At 35.6% G+C, this 18716-nt stretch overlaps 3 protein-coding genes and 1 non-coding gene across 4 annotated transcripts; 1 reads left to right on the top strand and 3 right to left on the bottom strand.

The window, feature by feature from the left end:
* Positions 1-1311: 1311 nt before the first annotated feature.
* Positions 1312-2546, bottom strand: CBG16926 (the record flags this gene model as incomplete). The annotated part of the gene is made up of 6 exons (XM_002645148.1): positions 1312-1563; positions 1611-1733; positions 1784-1871; positions 1917-2032; positions 2254-2375; positions 2423-2546. 6 exons carry the CDS (start codon positions 2544-2546, stop codon positions 1312-1314), a joined length of 825 nt encoding a protein of 274 aa, XP_002645194.1.
* A 2041-nt stretch (positions 2547-4587) lies between these two features.
* On the bottom strand, positions 4588-6389 carry CBG16925 (the record flags this gene model as incomplete). The annotated part of the gene is made up of 7 exons (XM_002645147.1): positions 4588-4774; positions 5102-5178; positions 5227-5343; positions 5395-5494; positions 5907-6046; positions 6138-6235; positions 6284-6389. 7 exons carry the CDS (start codon positions 6387-6389, stop codon positions 4588-4590), a joined length of 825 nt encoding a protein of 274 aa, XP_002645193.1.
* On the top strand, positions 5649-5730 carry CBG28722. Its single transcript has one exon. It is a non-coding gene (tRNA).
* Positions 6390-8548: 2159 nt separating the features above from the next.
* On the bottom strand, positions 8549-9576 carry CBG16924 (the record flags this gene model as incomplete). The annotated part of the gene is made up of 5 exons (XM_002645146.1): positions 8549-8710; positions 8772-8843; positions 9192-9284; positions 9402-9461; positions 9514-9576. 5 exons carry the CDS (start codon positions 9574-9576, stop codon positions 8549-8551), a joined length of 450 nt encoding a protein of 149 aa, XP_002645192.1.
* Positions 9577-18716: the final 9140 nt, after the last annotated feature.

Here is an 18716-nt window from a genome sequence, read left to right as displayed (position 1 = left end):
AATTACTTGCCTATTCACCGAGCAATCTAATCGAATAAATCATGTTGTGACATTCATATTGTGTTGTAAAACAACAGATAACGATCGATTGCTCAAATTCAGTGACAACCGCCAGTAAACATAAAAGGACTTTCCAGTAATTTCCCCTAGGCATACTTGACTTGATTTCATGATTAAAACAGTTAAACATGTTGAATATGGTATATTCCGAAAAAGTGAAATTTCAGGAAACGGAAGTTACTAATTTGCTGAAATCTGCGAGTGAACTGAAAATTGCTACTATGAAATTATATACACATCGGTTTTTTCTTTCCAAAGATAGCGACGGACATTGTACATTGTTTAAAATTTTCGAAAAACAGCTAGTGTTTCCTGAAAAAAATAACACAGATGCGAATTAACGGTGGAGAGTACTGATGTTAACGGAATTGGAGCTCTTCTACCATTTTTAAAAAATTTCAATGGACAACGGAGAACCGAAGACCACCGGTTTGATCAAGATTATTTTCGAGTTGTAAAAATTTTAAATCAACACTACGAAATAGAAATTACATTGAATTCTACTTTTCGTTTTGTTCGTTTTTTGACTCGATCAGTGATGCCCAAATTTTAACGAAAAGATAGGGACTCTCAACGGGAAATATTTAATGCGAAACATTCTTGACTATTAACATTGAGATATCCTAAATCTTGTAATCAAAGAGTCACACAACCCAGAACTTTCAATCAAGTTTTTTGTGTATTTTTTCAAATATTGGTCAATTGATTAAACATTTTCTGTACCATCTATAAGGTTGTTTCGGTTGATTGCTTTTATTAATCGTTGAAAAACGTGGAGATAAACGCTATCAAAACTGATGGTGAAGACCTTCCATTAGTTTTACTGATTTTCAGCCAATCTGGCGATTTTCAGGAGCCTGGAGCCTGGCGATCAAGTTTGCAATCACTTTGGAAAGTTTGGAGGATATAAAACAGAATCAGATGAAAAACTTTGCATTCCCAGAATTTTTTAAAAATTCCTCATTTTTTTAATTAATTGCCGATTTCTGAAAGACACTATTTCTTAGCTCGGTTTTGTACGGTTTTGTACAAAAAAACATTTATGCAAAAGGTCCCACGTGTCTAGCTCAGACGGCGTCAAATAAAATAAAAATGCTCAACCCATACAATTGTTGTTATCAGAAGTTTCAAAATTAATTTGAAAAAAACAAAATTGCTTGAAAAAACACATTTATTCATCTTAAAATAGAATAGCATAAAATATTACTGTTATTTACAAATAAATCAAATAATCAAAAATGTGTCATAAAATTATTTTCGGTTGACCTTCAAGTTTCCATAGATCTTATGGCAAGCAACGTAGCTCTGTTGATTTTTGAGCATCTGGTTAAATGGAAGGGACCAGTAGACCTCAGCCGGGAGTGGTTGGTCTTTGAAGAAGCTGTACTTGGTTCTACGGTAAACTCCCTCGATTTTAATTTGGGTTGACATTTGTTTACTGACGTCAGAGTCGAAAACGTAGACAGTGGCAAAGATTCCCATAGCACGAACATGGTTTCCATCCTGGAAAAAAGCAAAATATGAATCTTTGAATTTTAGATTCAACTCACATCAGCTTGGATCAATTGCAAGAATGATTCCTTGCTAAGTCCCTGAGAGCTAATTACGTCGTCAATGTCTGGAAGGCAGAAAGCAAGTTTCAAGTTGTTGTAGCTTCCTTTCTTCAATCCATCCTGAACAAAATCAATAAATTTCATCAAAAAACTAGGAGAATCAAACATACGGAGCAACTGATTGGTTGTCCATCAAGGAGAAGCTGAGCTCGAACTCCTAGTTTGTCCCCAAATGTTTCACAGGCGTTGCAGTACAAGCTGAAAGTTCAAGGGTAAAATCTGCACAACTCAGATGATGCTTACCAGGATCCAAATCCTCCACATCCGTTTTCTGGCTGTCTAACGCATTTCTCTGGTACGGTATTTTTCTTGGCGGTGTTCTTGAGCTCCAAGTAGATGGAGAAGTCTCCAGGGAAGTCCTGCAATGACATTCAGATTTCGTAAATTAACAATTTTAAATATGGAAGAGCTATTACAAAGGAAATTAGGGATACTTATTCAAATATTCACATGCTCAATGGATTTTCGTGATTATATTTTTTGACAAAGTATTTTGAAAATCATCAGTTTTGCTTGAGCGAGAATTTTTTCAAACTCTGAATTAAAAGCTATTCAAATTCAGTTAATGACCAATACCTACCTCAAGTACTTCGACTTGTCCTCCAATAGTGAAACAATTAGGTTTACCTTCCTGTGTCTCAAGTTTTGGTCCCTTTCTATCATTTCCAGACTCAAACTCTAGTTTCTTTGTCCACTTCCCCGCTGAAAACCAATTATATGTACAGGAAACATTAAAAATAACAACTCACCTTTACATGGTTGATGTTTAATGAGTTCAAGGGTTACACTAAGATCTTTGCCCAGATCGACATTTTCTAAAGCATTTGAAACTGAGACAAGAATAAATGACGATGCCAAAAAGACGACCAACATCTAGGCGCGGTAACTGAAACCAATATAAGAAAATGAAGGTGTCGTGGCTTATGAAGTGATTCGAAGGGACCTGCCCTCCTTTCACACCCCTTTTCAGCTGGATTTCAGATTGGTTTACAGTAAAAAAGAGGGGGGAGAAAGGTGAAAGGGGAGTATATGAAGAATTGTACAAAAGTGTAACGAAAGTCAGAGACAGTGATGAAAACCACTTTTCTTTTTTTATGTCAGCTTTTATTTCTTTTCAGTGATACTTTTACCTCTAAATGAGTGTCGAATGTTTCGAGGTGTGTTTCGAGGTCATGACGGTTATGAGGGTATGACGGCTTGCAGCGAGGAGACGTTATTGATATCTCTGGTGACGTCGAGAAAAAAGCTTCTGAATCGAGAACAAAAACGTGAATCATAAACCCAGGTGTCACATAACATTAAAAGTTGAACGAAAGTAGTTAACCTCGAGAGGAAAAAAATGTGTTACAAAATATCACAAACAATGACTTCTTGATCATTGAAAATAAGAAAATGAGAGTTTCAAATGTTCAATTCCAACTGTAAAACATCAAACTAAATCTAAATCATTTTGCCCTGAATCAAAAAAAGAGCACATCGGAGCATCCTAAACACTTTAATAGATTGCCTTTTAACTCTCAACTTGGCCATCAAAAATATCTTGGTTCCTAAGAAATAAATCGAAGTATGATAAAAACAAAAAAATCATCATAATGTTCTACGTATTTTCTCAGATGAATTTTTTGATTTTTCCTATGAGGACCAAGATAAATAGGTTAACTATGACAGTTAGGGTTTCGCTTCCAGTGTTTACAGTATCTCGAGCTCTTCAATGAAAATGAGACATCACAGCATTTTTGGATACAGTGTGACAGTAGAAATAATGACACAAAAATAGCAACAGTCAAATTTGATGGCGCGTAGCTCAGACGGTATCAGAGCGGTACACTTTATATTTTGCTAACATACGTCCTACTTTCTCTAATAGAAGCTCACCCAAACCGTTATCTTCGAGATAAATTATCCCGATTTCTGTGAGAGATATCAGAAAATGTTCAATTGTTAGAGTATTATTGATATTATGTCAAACAATTTCTCTGTTGACAAATTGTTGATATCTTTTACAGGAAATGAGATAATCGAGCTCAAAGTTGACGGAATGAGTTGGCATCTATACGGTGTGTTTCTCAAGAAGCTTTCCCTTTCGAAATACAATATAACTTGTGATAGAAATACTACTAACATCTGACTTCAAGTCTATTTCTCCTGATTTCTGTAAAAGATATCAAAAAGTTGTTAGTTGATAGATTGTCTATCATAATATCAGAAGTGTTTTGTCTGTTGACACCTTTGTGATATCTTTCACAGAAATTGAGATGAATCGGCTCAAAGTGGACAGTGCCTTTCTCATCACAGGTTTCACGGTACGCGACCAGAATTTTTGATGTTCTACGATATTTACACTGTCTTCATTAAATGTTCTGAATAAATTACTTTTTGAATATATTAATTTTGTTCTTGGCAACCTGCCGGTTTGCCGCTCCTCCGGCGCTTCTAACGGCTGGCTGGTGAGCCTGCGGCGCAAAATCGTCGCTTCGCTTCTCTAATTTGAATCTTTACTATTTTTTATTGTTATTCAGACTTGCCAACCTTAAAAATTTTACGGAAGATTAAATTGGGTGTGGCGGATGTGTGGAAAACTTTCCTCCTGGGAAAAAAACGGAATGACATACAAAGAAGAAAAGAAGAAAAGAAGAGCACAGACACCACTCCATTTATTTATTATAAGAATGGCAATATGAAAATTTATTTGAATTTTTGTTTGAATGCCAAAAATTTCAAATAAAGTTTTTTGTAGGATTTCGAATTTTAATTCATTCATCCCTCCGAATCCGAATATCAGCCCTGTCAATAATTTGTCAAACATTCAAAATCATTTTCGTCACATTTATTCTCAAAATTCACAGAGAATGAACCCGCATAAACTAAAAGAATAAACAGGAAGTTATCATCGTGTCTCATCCATTTCTTATCTTCACTTTCTCTTTGCTTGAATATCACTCAAACTGATGGTTCCGTATAATTTGTGACATCCAACAAATACGGATTGTTTTTTGATAATTTGATTGAAGGGCAAGTTCCAGTACGTCTGAGAATCCACCTGCTCGTCGTTGCCCAACTTACGCAATTCACGGATACGCGATTCGAGCTTGCGTTGTGAACTGTAAAAGAGCACATTTTTGTGTTCCAAGAAACCAGATTCAAAAGTTAATTACTCCATAACCGTGTTAAGATGGAATATATATTTATTGTTCAAAAACTGATTGTTTTCCCTAATTTTTTTCTATTTGAATTTGAAAGAAAGTTTAATAATTCATAACCTCATCATGCACTCAATTGGGATCAAACGAAATTTCCACGTTTACAGGTGAAACATATTTCAGAGATCTTATTAGTGTCACTGAGCAGATGGATGAAATCATTTGCATTTCGATACATCAGGACCACAGAGACCATTTCAGATCAGCCTTCTGTCTACAGAAACTTACACAAGAAGTGGTTTGATGTCCTTGTCGAACAAATAAACGGTGACGAACAAGCTGAGTTTTGGTGGACCATTTCCTTCCTGGAATTAATTTTTATGTTAACCCCAAAAAACCGCATCCATTCAAACCTGAGTGGTGGCTGCCAGAATATGATCTAAAGCATCTTCAGAGATTCCCTGCCACTCCAAAAGCGCGGCAAGTTTCGGAAGACAGAAACGGAGCTCCACATTGTCATATTCGCCTTTCTGGAAAAACACTCATCAGCTATGAATTTTTGTTTTCTTGTATCTCCTCACTTTCAATGGTTCGCATCCGGCTGGCTTTCCGTTCACAACAAGTTGAGCTCCGAGAATTTTGGTCAGCGAGTCCAACGAATCGCACGGGCGGCAATAAAGACTGAAACAACATCTTTTCATTTATAATTCATCTTGAAGAAAATATGTGTAGTTTGTTCTCCTATCTATTGTGAAAAAAATCGAGAGGAAAATTTTCAAAAGCGCAACAAAAGCCGTGAGCTTATCATGTCTTTTACCCTGTGTCTAGTTCATGTGGAGAGATGGCCGAGCGGTCTAAGGCGCTGGTTTAAGGCACCAGTCCCTTCGGGGGCGTGGGTTCGAATCCCACTCTCTTCAGTTCTTTTTTTTCTTATTTTTTGTTTGTTAAAATTCCCGACAAAGAGAAACTGATTATAATTTTGGCATCTGAAAATAAGACATTTGGAAAACTGGGAATGCTGCCATTTGAAAAATTCTTATTTTGAGATTTTAGTCACCGTTGCCTAGTTTTCACATTTCCAAAAATAGATTACCAGGATCCGACTCCACCGCATCCAGTTTCCGGGTTAGCATCCCTGCACACTTCTGGCGGTCTCTGGGTGTCACCAGTCGTCGAAACGGACAAGTAGATCAACAACTGGTCACTCACATCTTCATGAATTTTTACTTTTCCCTGAACGAGATTCGACGGTTATTATTAATATTATTATTATTATTATTTTCATGCTTTCACACTTATTTTTCATCTTTGTTTTCAGACTCACACTAATTGCATAGCATCCCTTTTGATCTGTAGGCTTGAGGAGTGCTCCACTGTCCGAGTGACCACCTTGGAATTCAATTTTGCGATTCCAGTGAGAGCCTGAAATTGAGTAATTTAGATAAAGAGTGCGACAGATCTTTGACTCACTTTTCCGCCAGGCACAGCTTTGGTGTCTATGAAGGTTTAAGTTGAGATATTGAGATGAGACAAATGAAAATGAGAGTGCAAGGAGGAAAAGGCAAGTTTGAACCATATCTGGAAAACGTTCAATCAAGAAAAGTGGCAAAAACGGAAGTTAGTACGATGTTTATAAGGGCATTACTCGGCAGAAAAAATTTCATGTCATATCAAAGTCTAAAATCTCTAAAATCTAAAATCTACCACAGTTTAACAAAGCAATACGACACGCAAAGTAGCAGCGGAAAAAAAAGGAAAAATCGCTAAAACGCGCGAAAAACGATACGAATATGGGGGGAAGAGAAAAGAGAACCTGTTACGTAAGCCTTAGCTTTTGAGGTCTGTCTAAGCATGAATAAAGTGAGAAGAGAGAGTGTGAATGACGAGGATCCAATATGATATACACAAAGATGAAGCTTGCAGACTGTCGGATTGGAAGTGACGGTACAACACAGAAAAAATATTGACTAGTGATTTGGTTCCTGGACGTTTTTCCAAAGGTGGCACGACGATCAGGAAGATAGCAAGTGACCGATTCTTATATCTGAATGGTCGTCTTGGTCTTTGATTCGGTGAACACCTGGTCGTTTCGTTCCAAAGGTATTTCCTTTTCTCTGGAATTCGGGTTGTTTAAACCAGTTAGAAAAACCAGTACCCCTTTAAAAAATTTTTCCCAATTTTCTACATGACCAATAACAGTCTTAGTCCCGATCATGTGATTTGATTTCAGTTCGCATCCGTTCAGGAACCAACCAATTAGTTACGTAACGGGTTTTCTAGGAAAAACTATTTTTCCTAGTTTTTCGCAAACTAAAATGTTTTACCTCTACAAATCGCGTAATTCGATTTGAAACAAAACATTAAGAATTACTTTATATCACATATCAAAGTTCATGGTGGATACTAAAAAATCAAAAGATATATGGATATGACTCAAATTTGTAAGAAAGAGAAATTGGTTTTCTATAGGATGAATACGGTGGGTTAGGCCGCACTTAAACTGAAAAGATTCACGCTTGAATTGAGAAGTGTGAGACTTATTCTATTCATCGAAGTTTTGTAAACGGTTTTTATGCAAAACCAGATCATTCATGAATTTTCTCGAAAAGGGAATGAAGGTCATTGAGTGTACAGGTGAAAAGATGGTTCAATCAAAAATTCTTCATGGTGTCCTAAATGAATAACAAGTGTTTGTGTGTGGCTTTGTAGAAAATAAACTATTAGGCAAGGAGAAACGATGAATACAATCACTTCTCATCAGAAACAAGGAAAACTGAGGGATACGTACGGAGAAGGGTGGGCCAACTAGATAAAAAAAGAAAATTGTGTGGAAGATGATATAAGAGGCAGAAGATTGACACTTCTGGTCGCTGGGAAACGAGAAATTGTCAAGACCCCCTTTTGTTTCTCTCAAACTAACCGACGATAGCAGATAAAAGGTGTGAATCATAATTATTCAATCAGGAAACGATGTGTGTGTGTGTGTGTGTGTGTGTGTGTGTGTGTGTGTGTGTGTGTGGGTGTGTTTGTATGCAATTTGATCTACCTCATATTATTATGAACGATCTCTATAGGAAAAAAAATAGTGTGTTTGTATTCATTGACTTTTCAGTGGGAAGATCCAGTTTTATTTCGTAGTTATGTTTTATGATATGTGGTCAGCAAGAAAAAAAACTATTTTTAACAATGTTTCTCCACAGCTACTGTGAACACTCTAATAGAAGCCCACTTTACACATGTTTTTGTACTCAATTATTTCAATTTCTTTAGAAAATAACAAAAAACTCTTAAATGATAAAATGATAGTGATATTTTGGAAAAAATGTTATCAACTTATGCAACTGTACTATATTTTACAAAAATTGTAATATTATGCTCCACGTAAAAACATAGGATGGCCTCCTATTGTTTGCATGTTTACTGTAGTTCCATTATCTCCTCAGTACTGATTTGAAGTGATTCTGGAAAACAGACTGATCCGGAACTTTGAAAACAACTGTTTTTTTGTTTCTTCTAATTTTTCTCAAATCAAACTACAGATGAACAAACACTTGATAGACCGTAGATCTTCCATGAAACCTTTGAATTTTATAAATTCATTCAAAAAGTACAAAAAGGGATTCACTTCCGGAACGAAAACTGAAAAACAACACAAACATGATCACAAGCTTTATTTCACCAAAATACACAAACGGAGAGAAGAAATTGCATGAACTATTCGATGATTATGCATTTTCAACGCCCCCAGAGACGGCTGCTCAACGCTAACTTTGGTCGGATTCCAGCCTTGGCGACACGTTCCATACGGCGGTTGTCTTTGGAAAACACTTCCTCGTTTTCATTGCTTTCAAATTCATCCTGTTCCGGCGTTTGGGTTGAGCTCGATGAGGCGGTGGTCTGCAATCAGATTGTGAGAAACTGGAAATGGAAAACAAACAACAAGAAATCTAAAACCTACGGTCTCAAATCCCACTTGTTTCTCTGGAGCCGGCCACATCACCAAATACTCATCTGGCACCAATGGGATGTCCTATAAAACAAAATGATGTTTCAGTGACTCAACCCTTTGGTCTAACCCTACAAGTGTTTTTTTTTCACCTGTTTTAATTTCATACTATTCTCGTGACAAGTAAAATGACTTGTATATTCCGCCTGCATTAAACTCGTGGGATCATACATAGGGCAATCGTCGTTAAAAATTCAAATGAGGGAAGCAAGACAGAAATAACTAAAAAACGCAGGCATCTTAAAGTGGTGTCTATTTTTTAAGGAGGTTCTAACTGAATGATTGAGGACTCTGTTTGTGAATAACAAAGAGTTCAGAAGTGTATCGAATTTCAAAGAACATATTTTCCTTCCTACAGTAACCCAAACTAACTCTTTCAAAGTTTCGAAGACCCGATCGCTTTCCCCAACGAATACTCGACCGGCGGAGCTGTCCGTTGATGGCTCTTTTATGTGTGATATACCTCTGCAAGGAACAGGATAATGAGTCAACGACATACAAATGTTCGTGTAATTTTCTATTTCCTATACGCGAATTGCTAATTTTGTTTTTCATCTATTACATGACTTGATCACAACTCACATCAAAATTCACCAAATCGTCACCGTTACCGACGTCTTCATATTGTCCATTTTTCCAGGCCTAGAATTATTAAAAATGAACAATAAGATTCGAAAAGTTCGGAATATAGTACCTGACTGGCCATGGTGACCCCAGCAAAGAAGAAAACTATCAGGATGTAGGTGATGTGCTGCATGTTGTCCTGAGAAACACTTAAAATTGGTGTTTTCACGTTAGAGTCCAATTTTTTATCAGAATGAAAGTGATATGAAACCGAATTTAGCGAGGGGCTCAACAATTCAAGTTTTTCACCTGCATTTTCTAAAATGGGAGGAGCATACTCTGAAAATGGGAGGAGAAGGGGAGGGAGAGGACTAGGAGGGAAAAAACGACAAATTCGAGCTGTTTGCAAACCAAAGCAGGAAGATAATGAATTTTTGTCGTAAGAAAATGTAGATGTCTACCTAAGACAACTAGAAAAAAACAAATACAAAAAATCGAGAAGCAAAAAAACGACAAAGATCTGAAAAGCAAAAGATGGGTGGCTCATCGAAAAAAATGTGAGAGGGCGGAGTGGATAGGTTGGAGATATAGAAAGTAAAATGACGTGATGACTACTCCACATTTGCAAATCAAACTAATCATCGACTTTCAGGTGAATTATTTATAAGGAGCGTCCCTTTTTCATTTTTCCAAAATGGGGTCAGTTTTTTTATGAGTCGTATCTTATTGTTTTTTTTCTGAAGCCAGTACGGGATAGCTTATTATCGGTAGTATAGATGGAGGAGGACCCCAAAAAGGCATCCCTAGAGATGTTTGAAACCGAACAAGCTCGAGTGGATGGAATAAAAAATTAAGAAGAGGAGGAGAAGGAGGATAATGAAAACATTAAAACACTTGCTGCCGAGTAATGTTGCTTGCGGAGTTTTCATTAGCATTCCACTGCATTCTACAAAATGATCAAAAACGTGACAAATTGTTGGAATAAAATATTTGAGCAGAAATGACTGTAGCAGAAATGACGCCAAAAATGTCACATTTTAGTAAAAAAGACATCTAACAATAGTTTTCTAGAACATCTAAGAATGAACATTCATACATTCTAGATCAAACTAGAAGCATAAACACCCACAATAGTACCAAGACTATATAACCAGGAATTTCTGTCGGATGTCCGTGACATTTCCAAAAAAGAGGGATGCTTGCAGTTTGACCTAATGGAGGTCCCTCAATTCTTAATTAACGCACTCGTCTGGAAAATGCGGAAACCTTTTTTGGGATACAAGTGGACATCCCCAGTGAACGTGTAAAGTAGTGACGTGTTCAAAAAAAATGATTTTAGTTGTCGGATTTTTTTTGGAGTTTTCAGACAAAAGGTGGGACAGATGCAAAAAAAAAGACGGGGAGTGATAAACGTTTTGACTTTGCTGATCAGTCGCGTGGCAGGTCTAGAGGCGATCAGAGCTCAATATCGTGCGCAGAGGATTCGAATAATTATTGTTGAAAATAGCAACGATGTATAATGTTGAACAATTTATCTAGGTGTTTACTCGAGAAATTCTGTTTTGATTTTCAACATCTGAACTGTCAAAATCAGATGTGGTTTTCTGGATTTTGCAGAGCAATGTGGGAAATGTTTTCTAACCAATCATATGATATCATTCATTTCAAAATAAACGCGTTTCAATGGGAAAATTGGAGGAAAACGGAAGAATTTGAAAAAACAATAAAAGAAACTTGAATTTTGTTTCATTTATACAGTTTTAGAAAAATTACAAAAAACTCTTGGCAGCAAAAAATCAGGAAAAACAAAACAAAACCCCAATACAATCATTCAAAAATAAACGGATAAAGATCGGAGCCAAACAAGATAACTATTCTAAGCTGAGTTCATCTGACCAGAATTCAAAAGATGTTTGAAGCCAAAATATGTTTGAAGCCAAAATCTTCTCCTCATTTTATTGTTCGCACTGACATCAATTCGCTCTTAGGGAGCTATTCTTGAACAGAGAGAGAGAGAGGGAGAGGGTTCTTCGAAAAATTCGTGAGGTTTCTTTAATTCAATTCGAAGAAATGTAAATTCGAGGGTTAATTTAAATGCAGTGAAGATACATCAGAGTTCTTCGTGGTTGAAAAGGTTGAGCTGCAAGAAAAAAGTGCGGGAGTTTTTGCTTCCAGGATTAGGATGATGTTATCCTATTTGAAAAAGAGGAAGTTTTGGGAATCCCCTGTCAAAGTGATTCACAAAAATTGAGGTGTTAGAATACAATAGACTGCAATCATGTCTAGGTGCACTTCGAGTCTGTGACATTTATAGGATCTGGGTGGAAGTGCAAAAATTTTATTATCAAAATCAGTATGTATTGTTTACAGTTGTCTGAAATGGAAACGTAGACTCTGACGTCTGAAAAACTTCTGCTAAAATCAAAGAATCCAAAATCAACAAACCCACAAAGAGAGAAAAATCAAACAGGGTCATTCACGTTTTAGCTCTGGGAAAGTGAAGAATCCTTGGAGATTTTGAGAACCATAATCCAAATTGTCTATTGGCAATTCATTAAAAAACTTTAACAAGGGAACCTCAACACTTTGCAAAGGTTTTGATGAGATTTCCAGGGCATGTTGAGAACGGCCTATCTAGGCACTTCTGAAATTTTTAGAATCCGCTCGACAATTTTTTCAATCAATTTCCGAATTTTTCCTTGATTTTCCAGATTTATCAAAAATTGAAAAAATCCAAGCAAAAGTCTTAAATATGAAATTTCTTTAAATCCTGAAAATAACAAAATACAATTCTTGTTCTGGAACCTCCTAAAAGTTAAGAAAATCGTTTTTTAACATCACTGTTTTGTACTGAAGCCGCGATTTTTGGTACTGAATTTCGTATAACTCGGCTAAAACTGACGAGAGGATTCTAAAACTTTTTGAAAAATTTGAAAATTTTTAGAGTGTCTAGATAAGCTTTTCTTAACCTATATTGAAGTTTTATTTTGAATGAATCTATTTCCGCGTTTTTATTTCGGAATGGTGTTTTTTTTTAATTATTTGTATGCATTGACCTCATCGTGACGTTTTTCATATAAACTTAGCTTATTTTAAATCGATACATCCATTTTCTTTACCATCTGATATCACGGACTTTAAGTTCACGAGTACAATTTTCAAGCTTAATCCTTGTATGCTTTTTTTTCTTCGTCATTTCAACTTTTCTTCGTCATTTTAACTTTCTTTCATTCAAATTTTACTATCAAGAGATGCTCACGTACTCCCCCTCCTTTATCACTAAAAAGTTACTGATGTCACAAATAATCTTTTGCTACCCTTTCACCACAATATTCTATTGTTTTGTTTTGAGTAATACCTCCCATCGTACACATATGCACGCCGAATTGGTTCTATTGTTGCACACAAGGTCAGGCAGCCCAAAACGTTATCCGGAAGAAAAAGAACACGTCACCCACATTTTTTTCTGGAAAAAAGGGACACTAGTTGGATACAGGTGAAAATTGTTTCTAGAATTTCTCATTTTCTGATAACGGTGAGGTAACGTGGAGTACGAATGACATGTGCGTTTCCAGATACAAATTTTTCATGGAGTTGTTATAATTGAGAAACTATCTGGAAGGGAAATAACTCTGTTTCTTTTCTTCCTTTATCAAAACATACAACGAGGAACGGAAAATTCGAGCTCATTAAACTATCGGGATGAATAAAACAAAAGAAAACAGTTGGACTGGACTAAAAACAAAAAAAATAATTAGTATATAAAAAATACAAGTCTTAAGAAAACAAATAAAAAGAAAAAAAGTGTCACATACACACAAACATACTTTTGTGAAAGGAAATTTCACTTGCAAGTGTTTAGAACATTCATTCCAGATATCCAGGATGCACTTCTCTTCTTTACATTGTGAATTTTGTACTTTGTGTATGAGTGTACGTTTGCGGTCTTAATCATACACGGGCCCTGTCATAATCTCTTTTAGAATCAGTATTTTTGAACCAATAAAATTAGTTGTGATGAATTTAAAAAAGTGCTACAAAATGATATAACTCGGAAAACTTTATCTTCACAAATTCACAGGTCATAAAACTGCCAATCGGGGCCGGGCCCGGTCCTGCCGGTTTTTCGCGTCGTTTGTCTTCAATTTTGTTCCTAGACAAGATACAATTTTCGAAAAAGATTCATCCAGTAGTACTCATCAAATTCTATTTTATCTATATTTGTCACATAACATTGATACTAACATAAAATATGACAGGGATAACGACTTGTTTTAGGACTGCTTTCAATTCTGGCTTTAGTAGACAGAATCTCAGTTTTGCAACGGTTCAAACAATTTCATTTTTCTTCAAAAAAAACAAAACTACAAGCTTCTTTCCCAAAAAATCTCTGAAAGAAATCTGGTCCCTGCATCAAGTGACCTTCTAATTGATGGTCTTATCGTTGTAACAATCGCTATTCCGAGGATCGTCGGCTTATGCTCTTTTTTCTCCCTCCTCCTCATCAGTTGTGTTTTCCATTGTTTTTTTATTCTGCTAACTTTTTCAATAAGAACACACACATTTTTCTAACTGCTCAATTGTTTCAAGACATATGTTGTAACTCTTTATTTTTCTCAATTTTGAAGTTTCCCAACTTAGCGCCAATGTTTGCTCACTTTTTTTCTTGGAACCATAAGATCGACACATTGAGGAGGATTCCTTCCAGTTTGAATAAACATTCATGAAACTGAATACTCTAACTGGGTGTCTATATTGGGATAAAAAACCACATATTGCGTGAGATTCGCCATTTTTTTGGTATTTCGCAAACCAATTAGTACATTTCAAGAGAAGAATACACCAAGAAACTAGTGGACCAAGAATCCATGAAACAACAAACATAGAAAATGTGATAAAAATATATGAATCAGCTTCATTTTTCAATAGACATGCATTGTTTGTAACTGCAATCCAATATACACAGAACCGGTCGAAAAGATATTTGAAAACCTACATTTCAGTAGATGTTCAGCTATTTTGATCATTTCCCGTAGTCTAGAGCTCGGTTGTTAACTTTCCAATTACTTTGAAAAATTTGGAGGATACTAAGAAAACCTAGATTGGAAACTTTGCATTCACAATTTTTTTTTTGAAAGTTCCTACTTTTTCAGCTCTTTGATTTCCAAAAGAGGGCTGCTTTTTCCACGTTCAGTACGAAAAACGAGAAAAAGGGTGTATTTCCCGAATTTGAAATAGCTGAAAAACTTGTGATTACAAAAAAAATCTGTGAATGCAAAGTTCTTAATCTAGGTCTGTTTTACAACCTCTCATATTTTTAAAGTGATTGGAAACTTGACAGCCGAGCTCCAGACCCCTGAAAATGATTAAAATGGCCAAAAATCAACTGAAAAATACTTTTTTGTATACCTTATTGACGTGTTGTGTATACCCTCAATCAATCATGAAACTCTTCGACTCTTTAGCTTTTTGAACTCAAATAAAAAGAACAAAATTACCAGTTTTGAATCTTAACTGGTCTTAATTTTGATGGATGTGCTCGTTTCAACGGTTCTTTAAAATTTTTTGAAACACCAAATACTTTTAGTACTTTTTGAGCCGTCCAAACCACACAAAAGATTTTGAAATTTTCTGTTCTTCATTCATAGTACCTCCAAACAAATCTCTTTGGATCCCTGAAATCAGATAACCCATTCTTTCGACCTCTCAAGTTTGCAGAAAAGAAATCATTCTCACGTTTATGAATATTTCTTCACAAAACAAACAATTGCTAAACGTGATTTTCAAGAAAAGATGTGGAAACAGTGAACCGGACAAGTGAACTTTTCGGTGTGAAAATATTCTGTTTTTGGCTACCTATAGTCTTCTTGTGCAAAATTTTTTAAAAATAGTATTCTCAAGAGGACACAAAGTTCGATTAGTTTTGTTTAGAAAAACTTTCGAAATTTTCAATAAAGTTTGTGCATCGTGAGAAGTTTAAGATGAGATTTTCACTTCTTTTTTTAATTTTCAAAAATATTATTTCAAAGAAAAGCGATAAATTCAAGTTCTGAGAAGTATGAAAATTTGATAAATATGAAGAGATCGTTCATGTTTCTCAACTAGTCTGACCATTTTCTCTGCATTCATTAAAGTGGAAAATTACGCCTCATTCAGCAAATATGAGCAAAACAAGACAATTAGGCGCTTTCTATTCAACATGTTTTATGTGTTCCTTTTCTTCCGATACACTTATTTTCTTTCTGTTTTTTATCATTACTCATTTTTTATTTTCTTTTGAAAAATGCCCTGAGAAGTAAGGTTTTGTATATTTTCGGTTTGAGTTGTACTTTGATTATTTAGAAAAACCCCATCTTGAATCTTAGTGAAGGTTCGAAGATGACTTTGATCACTATCCCTAGACACAAAACGGGTGGGTGGCATTTTCAATTTGTTTCAATGTTTCTTCACGGATGCGTTACCCAATAAATGACGAGTAAGAAAATAGACACACTTTGGATGTCTGATATAAAAGGCATATGGACATTTAAACTAGAAAGCAGATGAACTTTTCTTTTCCCACATTCTGAAAATTAAGGTCCCCAATATATATTGTTCAAAACTCATATGACAAGAGGATGAGGAAGTTTATCTGTGAAGAGCCATCTTTGTGAGGAAGTTTATCTGTGAAGAGCCATATGTTTTTTTGAGCTTCACCAAACTTTTGAATTAGAGAGAATTCCTGAATAGCTTCAACGGCTTAACTTGTCTAATTTGAGATAATTCCTATAACCAATTCAAAATAGTGGTGATACTGTAAAACCTGTCTTATAATATATAGAAGAGCAAGCTCTTCAAATGTTCCAAGATACCTTTGAAGGGTCATTCAATTACAGAGCCCCCTCGATCAGAGGGTGCCTCTTTGTTTTTTTCCTGACCTTATTTCCAAATCTTGAATCAAAAAATTTGATAGATTATCTTGCAAAATTGACTAATATCAATTAAATTTGCGAAAATTTAGCTAAGTTTTGAGCTAAAAAGAGCGTTTCATATCATTTTTTTTTGACATTGAGGAGCTTCTGGGATATTTTTCCCTGAAGCTAAAATTTCAATTTCAAAACAAAATACAATTTGAAGAAAATTCTCTATTACATATGCCCTTCTATTAAAAATATCGAGAAGTCTTTCGGTATAAATAGTGATACTGGGAAACTTCTTTCAGGTTTCGGTTTTCATAGAAAAATGAGCATTTAAGACACCAAGAAACCATGTTGAAACATTCAATGTTTAAAATAACAGAATAAGTTCTTTGGAAATCCTCTTTTGTACTTGCAACTAGAAATTAGTCGCTGCTTGAGACGGAAGTGGCTCCAAATATTTCAGATTCTAAGAATAACGAACAAAGAATTCCAGTGTTTCGTTTGAAGTGGTCTTGGTTTAGATGATTTTTTCCATGCAGAATTTTTGCATTTTATTCTTGAATATTTTTTCTGACCCTCATAATTGGATTAGTGAATTTTTTTTTCTACAAAAATGTTCTTTCCCGATATTTCCACACCCAGAAACGTCTTATAGATTCTGATTTCTTCATTTTTGCTCTCCTTGAACTGCTTCATTTTTCTAGTACCACGCATTTGTTCTCAAAAGGTTCTCACGAAATCCTGATACATGCATGCGTCAATCGGAATTTTTTATTGTTTTCTTCTCTATTTAATTTTCATGTTTTCGTGGTCCCCGTTAATAATGGCTCAATTGAAAATAATAATATTCATGCTTGTCACATTCCTGTAAGTCCCTCATTCTTTAATTCTCCTCTAGAAGGACCTTTTTGGTGTTTGACGTATTCCAACGAAATCAATTCCCTAAGCAAGAACAAAAAAGTCTAGGAGGCACAAAGCGAGGAAGTAATCTTAAGTTGATTGAATTCCGACTTTTGAGAAAAAAGTGGAATAAAGTCCACGAACCGAGTCTTTGTTCTTTCGCCCAAAGTGCATTTTGCACCGCATACGTGAGAAGGCTTCTCGCAATTCGCAAAAAGTTTCCTCATTTACATCATCATGGTATCCCACCAGCACAAACAAAATCAGAAAAAAAAGTGGTGTCATCATAGGATTCCTTGTTTTTTCCTAAAACGTCTTTGAAGGTTGTTTCATGATCAAAGTAAATCTAATCTATTGTTCTCATACTTCTCTCATGCTTATTTTCCTGCTCTTCGCTACCAATTATACAGCCAATCAAATCCCCTACGCGGTGTTTTCCGCCCGCCCAGTGATTGTGCAACCTGAGCATGCGTCATCCTCCTTTTTTCGGTTTCAATCATCATTCGGACTTCTTGGAAGAAGAAACTTTTGCATCTATTAATACTCAACCTATTGAAATTGCCAACTTTCAAGTTTATAGAACTCTTGGCTCGATTTACCAAGAGTTGCTATAATTTCACAGATCTCAACTCAATTATAATTCTCTTACTACTTATCTCTAACAATCTCCTTCGAAATAATATTACATGAATGTGTGGTCTCTCATCTTCCAGGATTTTGATTTTCCGGAAGCGCAAAAACCACTCAAACTCCTTTGTTAAAAAATACAACACTCTTCTTCCCACAAGTTTAGAAAATTTCATTAATTCTCCTTTTTTTTGTTCCCCACCCATCGAAAATTGTTTCCTTTTCCAATCATTTTTTTGCTCAATTTTTCAATAGTCTATGAGCTGTCTCTATAATTTTTTGAAACGGATCTGCATGAGGAGAAATATTCTTTCTTTGAGATAATTGCTCTTCCTTCAAACTTGTGTCGATTCAGCTGGAAATTTTTCATTTGGTTTTTGTTATGAGATATCGTGTGATCAGAAAAATGAGAACGAAATAAGCGGAGCTCATTGAACGTGATATTTAAAATGATTTTTCCTCCGTTTTTTATTTTATAATCCGCCGCCACATCATAGCCATCATTTGTCTTGGCTGATCTTGTTAATCTGATTTGGACTACATTTTGCCAATTTTTTTGTGAAACTTCTTGATGTTAAATTTTCATGTCAGTATATGTTATTGCTGTATCAAAGTTATAAGCGAAAGCTCAAAAACATTTCCTGGGATTACAATACCAGGGCCCATACTCCCGGGGTACATCAGAATGGGGTACATCGGGGGTACATCGTGCTCATGGGGTACAAAGTCTCAGGGGGGTACATAGTCTCATGGGGTACATTTTAGGTATAATCTCATGGGGTACATTTTTCGCTTTCTCATGGGGTACATCTCTGAAATACTCAGGGGGTACATCGCATTGTCTCAGAGGGTACATCGCATTGAATCTCATGTGGTAAACATCAAGTCGGATTCTACAGTTTCAGCG

This window comes from Caenorhabditis briggsae (assembly GCF_000004555.2).
Source record: "Caenorhabditis briggsae complete genome, chrX, whole genome shotgun sequence".
In the NCBI taxonomy this organism is placed as follows: Eukaryota; Metazoa; Nematoda; class Chromadorea; order Rhabditida; family Rhabditidae; genus Caenorhabditis; species Caenorhabditis briggsae.
The sequence above is the reverse complement of the archived record's forward strand: the minus strand, read 5'-3'. Positions and strand labels throughout refer to the sequence as shown.